The sequence below is a fragment of the Sipha flava genome, unplaced genomic scaffold, assembly GCF_003268045.1.
Source record: "Sipha flava isolate LNK unplaced genomic scaffold, YSA_version1 76_pilon_pilon, whole genome shotgun sequence".
Lineage (NCBI taxonomy): Eukaryota > Metazoa > Arthropoda > Insecta > Hemiptera > Aphididae > Sipha > Sipha flava.
In genome coordinates, this window is record NW_020273616.1 from 3,111,484 (window position 1) to 3,121,100 (window position 9,617).

At 30.5% G+C, this 9,617-nt stretch overlaps 1 protein-coding gene across 2 annotated transcripts; it reads left to right on the plus strand.

Annotated features, from left to right (window-relative positions):
• Positions 1 to 2,692: 2,692 nt before the first annotated feature.
• LOC112692738 (PH and SEC7 domain-containing protein 2) lies at positions 2,693 to 9,617 on the plus strand. Of its 2 annotated transcripts, none has more exons than XM_025567511.1 (14): positions 2,693 to 2,830; positions 3,683 to 3,749; positions 4,004 to 4,057; positions 4,143 to 4,363; positions 4,425 to 5,249; positions 5,317 to 5,555; positions 5,616 to 5,809; positions 6,225 to 6,417; positions 6,643 to 6,833; positions 6,897 to 7,125; positions 7,202 to 7,346; positions 7,408 to 7,551; positions 7,610 to 7,761; positions 9,266 to 9,617. In XM_025567511.1, exons 1-14 carry the CDS (start codon positions 2,693 to 2,695, stop codon positions 9,279 to 9,281), a joined length of 2,808 nt encoding a protein of 935 aa, XP_025423296.1. In that variant the 3' UTR covers positions 9,282 to 9,617. The 2 variants fall into 2 exon arrangements, with proteins under 2 accessions (XP_025423296.1, XP_025423295.1); XM_025567510.1 differs by lacking the exon at positions 9,266 to 9,617 and adding an exon at positions 7,899 to 8,212.

Genomic DNA, 9,617 nt, shown 5'->3' on the forward strand with positions numbered 1-9,617 from the left:
ATATATGTCGCGCGATGTTACATTACATAATATAATTCGTATGTACACCATATGCGTGTGCTACTGTAGTACACGGCGCAAGTGTATGTCATACCGACCAACGCTGCCAAAGATAGGTGAGGTATATAATGTGTATATAAATAATATATAATTTAATGAATGTATAATTTATGCATATATTTATACGTGAATGAATATGAAGAAACGAACGGTGAAAGCCAATTAAATACTTATTTAAACAAGAAACCTGCCGTCGAATTTTAATAATCACTTGCGACTAATTATAAAAGTATTAAATATATATATATAATATGCAGAAAAGGTAAACCGTGAGTCTTAAAACAATTATTACATATATAACAAAACCAGGGTTTTTAATTTTTTTTTTTTTTTTTAATTTTATTCTATTTCAGTAAACACACATTTCGTTGGAATGTAAAAAAAAACTTTGTACACAAACTTAATACATATATAAATTACTATAATTTTAATGTCAGATATAAAAAAAATTAAATGCATTAAATTTAATAGTTTTAATTTTTTATGTATAAACTGAACTAATTAATAAAAAAAAAAGTGATATATTTATGGTTATTATTAGTATCTAAAAATATTAAAAGCGATGAGATAGCTGCTGGAGAGGACGACTTCAGGTAAAAATTCTTAAAGACTAAACATTTATACCAATTTCTTTTTTTTTTTCATTTGTACAATAGGTATTGAGTATCTATAATTGGTTGTTAAGTCTTACAATTTTAAAAGTGGATTTTAGCACCACAAATAAAAATTAAATCAGTACGGTCAATGAAAATGTGAATCATCACTTATTGTGTATTCACTGATGGATCAATTTAAAATATACCACAGAATTACAATATACTTGAAACATAACATATTACAGTCGTTACTGCAGTAATCCATGGAGAAAGTACATTTTTTCGGTATTTACTATTAAGTACCCACATAAAAATTTTAATTTATTCGAACTCGTGATATTCCGTATTTGTTTTCAAACATCAATATACAATTATAAATTAGTTTAATGAATAATATTTTGAATAGCTATTTCAGTCAATAAAAAAAAAAAAAAAATGCTGGAGTCTAGGGAGAAGCGTTTAATGACCATAAAGTTCCAAGTGTGTGCCTAACTTGATAAGTTGTTCCACTCCACTTTTTGAATCTCAACTATACATTTCTACCTCCATTAAAAATTCAATCTTTCCGGCATTAAATAAAAATAATTTAAAGCGTTAAACGAAAAAAAGAAGAAAAAAAAATTGTTCAAAAGGAGGATAGACCCAAAGTCTCTTACTCAAATAGGCCCCTGCCGGATGGGTATACCACGGTACGTAATTTTTTTGTCTCACTCATTCGTATTTCGTGATTTTTCACATAATTACGTCATCGAACGTAATCACATCGTAAACGTGGCCACCATCATTTGCTATATTATCAGTGTTCAACTTGGCAAAATTAAAGAAGAGGGACTTTGTTTACTTTTTAAAAAAAACCGTCCCCCAAACTTGTCAAGCGTTACGTAATTATAACGTAACAATAGTAGGGGGACGCTAAAATTTCTGAAAATCAGTTAGGGTACACCATCCCTCTGCGTCCCCCCTCAATTCGAGCACTGTATATTATTAATTAATATTTTTTTTCCGCTAAGTCCGTAAACAAATAAACTACTGTGATATAAATGTATGTATATTGTATAATATTATAATAATAGTAAGGTTCGTCCGTAGGGTATGGCGAGCGAGATCTTCGTCCCGGGTCCCACACTTAGCTCTGAATTTACAAGCTCCTGGTTTCCGTATATCATTTTCGAATGATGAATTGTTTCGAATCAATTAATTTTACGAGTTACTGTTAAAAGAAAAAAAAATTGATTATGAAAGTTTTAGTAAATCTTCTTATTCTACCACCTAGTGAACATAATTCAAAAAATGAGTTTTTTCCAATTCTTAACCAAGGAGTTTCTTCTAAAAATACGAAAAATACGTAAAATACGTAAGCAGGGTGTTGGGGGTTTAAATAATTTTCTTTTTGAAAGGCCCCACGAAATGTAGGGACGGCCTAAATGATGGGTCGTGCGACGATTCGAAAACGACGGGCATCGCACCGCAGAATTAAAAAGTTTTAATGATGATGATGATGATGATAATAATAATAACAATGACAATAATAACAATAATAAATAATAATAATAACAATTTAACATACGGAGCAATAACATGTACGTTTATGGTAAATACGATACGGTCGTTGAAACGTGTTGTGTACGCGCGCGTGCGGTTCGTGATAACTATCGTCGGCTTGGTGCGGGGCGGCGGCCGTGACGTCACAGCGGGGTCGCGGCGTATCACACCGTTCCCCCGGCCCGCCGAACCCGCCCGCCGACTCACCGACACCCCGCGGCCCCGCGTCACCCGTGCACCAAGTCCGGTCGCGCCGTATCATGTGCCCCGTGCTGGTCGCAGTCACGTCCGTCGCTGTGATGTTCCCGGTGATAGCCCGTTGTTTTTGCCGCCCGAACAGTAGCCAGTGCAGCCTGTGCGCGTAAACCGTCGTGTGCTGCTCTACTCGCGATCGCCGTCGGAACACCGTGCTTTCTACCCCTCCGTCCAGACCGCCGTCACCGGATAGCGCCCGGACACCATGGTCTAGGCACGTACCCGCCGCCGCCGCCGCGATGGTCGACGAGATCTCGGTCGTGCTGTCCAAGCCGGAGGTGCCCTCGGGTCTGGGCTTCTCGCTGCTCAGCATCGCCGACTGCCCGCCGGTCATCTACGACATCATCGAGAACACGCCGGCCGCCGAATGCGCACAGGTACCATGCACCCAGTACTTAATGCACCCGCAGCCGGCCCTATATGCTCAATGCCACGGCAAACTCCTCTCTCTCTAACCTGCCCTGTCGGTCTCGTCCCCGTTATCCATTTCCCCCGACCAAACCTCCAATCGTGTTCTGCTGTTGTCCAGACACTTGCACCAACGCTCATTGTCGCTGTTTCACTGAACCCATTCACATGTGTTCCCCAATCGTGTTTACGTACATCTTAACAAATACCTTTGATTGCACTATCTCTCATCGATAACACCACATTTCCTTTTACTTTGTGTGGGTGATGGTGTGATCCAAGCACTGTGCATAGTCCATCCACAGGAAATAGGTAAACTTATTTTTGTCAAATTCTTGCCTACCTACACACATATTTCTAAATCTGGAAAGTAGTATGGCCCTGACTTGTTATTGGTTATAAAATGCAATGTCCTACACCCATGTTACTCCTATGTTTTTTTAAATGCCATACATTATTATAATAGTCTACTACATAACGGTTTGCCATCGTTTTTAAAATGTCCTTGTGATTAAAATAATAAATTAATTTGAATGACAATGTACTTACTATAATTTTTATACTGACTTGAGTTGTTTGCATTACTGTAAGTATACTCATATTATTGTGGTACACAATCATCAAATACAGTAAATATAATTAGTAATCATTTACTTTTTATTCTTTGGGATGTACCTATCTATTTTCAAAAAATTATTGAAGACCTTGACATTGAATGAACAAGTGTACATTAACATTCAAAAAAGAAAAAAATACAAATTTTTCTTAAACTGTGAAATATTAAGTATACCATTTACCATTATTATTTTTTTTTGTCTTAGATTGAAGTTGGTGATGTCATTATAAAAATAAATAATGAAGATGTGCAAGCATGTACAACAAAAGAAGGTAGATTTTTATTAATTCACCACTTATAGTTTTAATTGTTTTAATTATTAATTTCAATCTATAAACATTAAGAGTTTGAAATGTTTTTATCTTCAGATAAATCATAACTTGAAATTTTTAATACCTATTATTATTTTTTACACTATCATTCTTCATTGTTTTAGTTGTCATATTTAATTTATCTGTAATAAATTACAGTTCTGATATGTCATAATATTTATTTGATGTTAATTTTATTAACTGTTATGTTTTAGTACTGAAATGCTTGAGGTTAGCACAAAACCCTATAACTCTTAAATTAGTCAGAGGTTAGTATTTGATTTATATTATCTTTTGTAATAACATAATATGCTTGTAATTATATATTGTTCAATTAAATGTATGGTTTTTCAGATCCTGCTATAAAAAATAAAGTGCATAACAAACTAGCAGAAGATGGACATTCCCCTGAAGTATTATTTCAAGATATGGATTCTCCTCCGCCACCACCTCAACACCACCCGCCACCATTAGAAATAGTTACTAGAACAAATACAAACAAAGTAGAAGTACCTAAGTATGAAGCTTTTATGATGACCGGCGAAAGAGTTATCAAAATGTCAAAAAATACTCAGGTAAAATATATTTTCTTTTTGTTTCCTCCTTCAAAATGTTATATTTACTTGTTATTTTAAGGTTTCACTATTACCTAAGAGGGATCGAAAAGTTGATTGTTTAGTAAAAAATGGAGGTCCTAATAAATTTCAAAAAGTCAATTCAAATTCTGTTCCTAGTAGTCCGGTTGAAAATGACCGACCAAATATTGCGAAACCCAACTCTGGGAATACATCACCTGTTTCTCCTCCTCCTACAAGCATTTCCAATTATAAACGTGGATCTCGTTCTGAAGATCCATTACGATCAAACTTTGAATATCCAATGTCTTCCACTACTAGTATTGACACCGAAGATGAAGACATTACATCTTCCTGTAATACTTTATTAAATACTAATATAAAACCACTTGAAATAGAAGACAAGAGGGTATTATGGACCTATAATGCTGGCCATGTACCTGATGAAACATCAGCGTCTTGTAATTCTCTCCAAAAAGTAATGTCACCTACTTCGCCAAACTCTTTATCTTCATCATTAATGTCATCACCGTCAGACAGACGACGACCTGCAAAAGGTTCATATCGTGGTAACAGTCATCCTACTAGTAGCCATTCAAATATATCAAGTCCTGACTTTCAAGATATGGCAGATTCAGATTTTTTGATAAATTCTCGTGAATTAGAAGTATCAGATCCTAGTGATAGTGATTCAACTATCTTGGCAAGTGAACCAAAAATTAGAAAACGCTCCGTAGAAGGACAGTATATGTATGATACTCATTCAGATCATCGAATTGTTATACAAGTGAAAGGTCCTGAAAAAACAAATTTATCTAAAGACAATGAAAATAATAACAGATATTATAATGATAAGGAAAACATTAAATATGATCAAGATTTCAAAGTATGTCATATTTTATGATAAAAGTATTTTTTGTTATAAAATATTTTTAATTTTTATATTTATAAAGGATGAAGAAGATGTTCAAAAATTATTAGCGTTGATGGAAGGTGCAGCTCAGTTAGCTCACTCTGTTACCAATAATGATGAACATTGGACACCAAATGAAGATTTAGATTCAGATAGTTTACATAGTTTTCATTATTCTCCCAAAGCGGTAGATATGCCATCAGCAGTAAGACTAGCCAAACGATTGTTTTACTTAGAAGGATTCAAGAAGAGTGATGTATCACGACATTTAAGCAAAAAGTATTTAAAACTTTATCATGTTATGTTCTGAGATTAATAAAAAATATGATATTATTTTAGTAATGAATTTACAAGAGCTGTTGCTGAAGAATATTTAAAATATTTTGATTTTAAAGGCAATTCATTAGACTTAGCTTTAAGACATTTTTTGAAACAGTTCAGCTTAACAGGAGAAACTCAAGAAAGAGAACGAGTATTAGTTCATTTTTCGAAAAGATATTTGGATTGCAATCCTCAATGTTTTAATTCTCAAGGTAATATTTATAAATAATTATCTAATCGAATGTAAAATATTGTGTTGTATCTTCTTTTTATTTCCGTAAATTAGTATTGTTTTTTAATCTTTTAATTAAATTATTTTTGTTTTAATTATAAATTGTACATTTGCTATTTAATTCATTAATTAAAATATAATTCATTGTGTGTGTAGATTTAGATGATACTCTGATTTTCCTGTTGTATAAATAAGCAGGTAGTCTGTTATTTTTTTATACTATATGATTAAATTTTCATGTGTCTTATGAAATGGATGGTTGAAAAAACATTTAAATGTTCATATTTTACGAAAAAAATTATTTTGAATTTTCCATATTTATTTTTTAACTTTATTGCATAATATAATGTATACAACTTTTAAATAATATTTATAATCAATTGATTTATTTTTAGATGCAGTGCATACTTTAACTTGTGCCATCATGTTATTAAATACGGATTTGCATGGCCAAATGATTGGTCGTAAAATGACATGCAATGAATTTATTGAAAACTTGGCAGGATTAAATGACAACGAACATTTTCCTCGAGATGTCCTTAAATCATTATACATGGCTATTAAGTCTAATCCTCTTGAATGGGCTAAGTAAGATAGTTACTCAATTGCACAAAATTTGAATCAATGATTGTAGAAACGTCACAAGTCACATATCTTATGAAATTGAGATAATAGTAAAACTAGTATAAATTCATTTGGCTGATATATATTTTTACTAATATCTCAATTTCATAAAATATGTGACTCGTGATATTTTTGCAATCATTAATTCATTTAAATCTTATAGTTCTGACAATTTTTTTTTTTTTTTAGTGATGATGATTTAGATGAGAATCAACTTAAAAATGCAAATGCTAGTCAACCAATTGATGGTCTAGGAAATAAAATCCCTGGTCAATTGGGTAAAAGTGGAAGTTATGATGAAAATGTGATGACTCAGGCTTTGGAGTATAAAAAAGGATATGTCATGAGAAAATGTTGTATGGAACCCAACGGAAAAAGAAGTAAAATAAAAATATAATTTGATACCTATGAATCTATTAATAATCGTTTTGTTCCAAATTTAGCTGCTCGAGGAAAACGTAGTTGGAAAATGTACTATTGTACACTGCGTGATTTGATCCTTTATTTACATAAAGATGATTCTGGTTTTCGAAAATCTCAAATTAGTGATAGTATCCACAATGCAATTCATATACACCATGGCTTAGCCACAAAAGCAACAGACTATACAAAAAAACAACATGTATTTAGACTAGTTACTGCTGATCAAGCAGAGTATTTGTTTCAAACTAGGTAATCATTTAATTTAATTCTTGTTAATAGCTCTTATAATTTTAATGTTCTGGTCATGGGTATTATTTGTGTTTAGTGATTCCAAAGAATTAGATTCATGGATAAACACAATTAATTTTGTGTGTGCCAGCTTTTCTGCACCTCGATTACCAAGTGCTGTTGGAAACCAAAAAAAATTTCAAAGACCATTGTTACCATCCGCACCAACAAAATTAAATTTGGTTTGATTATTTACTTAGATATTCCTAGTCATAAGTTTAAAACATTTTAATATCTTAACAGCGAGAACAACTTCGCGAACATGAAGATACTATGCGTCAACTTGAAGTAGAATATGATATTCACAAAAAAAAACCTCCAGAACGTGGAACTAAAAGTATTACTTTACAATTTTACAAAGAAAAAGAAGCACACTTACTGGAAGAAGTAAATTGTATTTATATTTTTCTATTTCTACATTTGTACTAATCATTTTTATTTTTAGTTGAAGCGTTATAAAACATATGTTTACCTGCTAAGATCTAAAATGATCCAACATCCTGAGTATGATTCTAGTACTGCACTAATGGAGACTGATGACGAAGCAGAAGTGATATCTGCTGATGAACAAAATAGTTCTTTGCCCATTTCCAACAGGTACAGTTACAATGCAGCTATTTATTCTACAATGGCGACACATTATTATTAATGTATATAATTTATATAACTTAATACTATACTTGATTCTGGTCATAATTTATATTAATAAATAATAAATGTTGGTTTTGGATTAGAATTGCCAGGTGCAGGGAACAATATATAATTTTAGAAAATTACAGGAATCAATTTACATTAGGCTCTCTATACATGCAAGTTTGGTACATTTCTGATATTGCATTACACTTTTTTTACTAACAAATATTACTGATTTTCATTATAAACTATAATTGAAATTCTGAGCTCAAACTAATTAGCTTTTGCTTTGTGTTTCATGATAAAATGCTTTAGTTTTACAGATGCATTGACCAAAAAAATTGAAATTTAAATAGCGTGAAATGTAAATCTTAGATATGCTTAGCATAATAAATAACTCTCGTTCTTATCAATATTGTAATAAGCTATTTATTCACAATTTGACTGAATATAAAATTATTATAAACAATGATTATTTATCAACAAAATTAAGAGATAAAATTGATATAAATTGAGTTTATCTGATCTATAATTTTTATTTTATTTAGCTTAATATTTTTACTTCTTTGAAACTATGTTGAATCAATATTTAAAGTCTATTTAACTTTCAGCATTACGTTATCTTTGAGAATATATAATTTATTGCGCAACTAAAATATTAAATTCATCTAAATAGTATGTTTAAAAATTAATATAATACAGTTTTATTTGAAATTTTTTTAGTTCGTTTGTATAGTTTTTAATTTATTGTTTACTTACAAGCTGGTTTATATATATATATATATATATTATATACAAACAACAGTATTTAAAAAAAATGTTTATATTTTTAGTACCTAATACTAACCATAATATTCATTGAACAACAAACCATTTTAAATATTAACAATAACAATTTGTATTTTTACATAAAAAAATTAAGCTAATTATTTGCTAATTCTTGATTGTAAATTTTAAGTTTAAATAATATTAATGATAAATATAAATATTAACATTAAATTTTAAAAATATTGAATGCCAATAAAGCTGAATTTTAATTGAATTAAAAATAATGAATTACAATTTTCAAATTTTTTTCTCAAAAATAATATTCGTTTTCATTTTTTTTTTCTTGTATTAAATGGTAGCATGTGCTGTTTATTATTTATTTTTCGCAATTTTGCTGTTAAGTTTAATTACTAATTTACACAATTTATAAATAGGAATTAAAATCAACATTTTTAGATTATTCCTTGCGAATTATTATTACAACAATAATACTTTTAGACAATTGCTTTAATTAATAAATTTAAAACACTACACTACACTGCTGCGCTCACTGATAATCACAAGAAATTTGCATCCAAATTTCTATTTTGACTTTCACGCAACACATTAACATTATGGGCGAGTATTGTGTTATTATTACCTTTTATTATAATTATTATTATTTTATGATGAGAATGTTTTGTGTTTATGCATGGTAAAGGAGTATCGATGCTTGAAGCTGCAAAATATGCCACTGGACTTCCAAGACATTGTCACCTGGCTGTGTAGTTAATTTTTTTTTATTATTATTTTTATTTATTGTTTTTTTATTCTAACCCTATTATTTGTGGTAATTTTAAGATATTGATAATGTTCATGATTTCTAATCAAAAGTAGGCTGTATTCAATGCGAATAGTATTTTATTTTAACATTTGCCAACATTATCTTAATTCAATTATATGTTAATAATTTTATTTTTTGTCCAATTGAAATAATGTTTGCAAATTAAATATAATAAATTCTGTTATTAGTTTGACCACCTGTGTGAAGCACCTTATTTTTGAAAGAAAAA

Bases quoted from the DNA above. Each gene is read 5' to 3' on its own strand.
- LOC112692738 (XM_025567510.1), top strand. From the start codon at position 2,693: ATGGTCGACGAGATCTCGGTCGTGCTGTCCAAGCCGGAGGTGCCCTCG. The intron at 6,834-6,896 runs GTAAAATAAAAA...TTCCAAATTTAG, and splicing joins GGAACCCAACGGAAAAAGAA to CTGCTCGAGGAAAACGTAGT. The intron at 7,126-7,201 runs GTAATCATTTAA...ATTTGTGTTTAG, and splicing joins GAGTATTTGTTTCAAACTAG to TGATTCCAAAGAATTAGATT.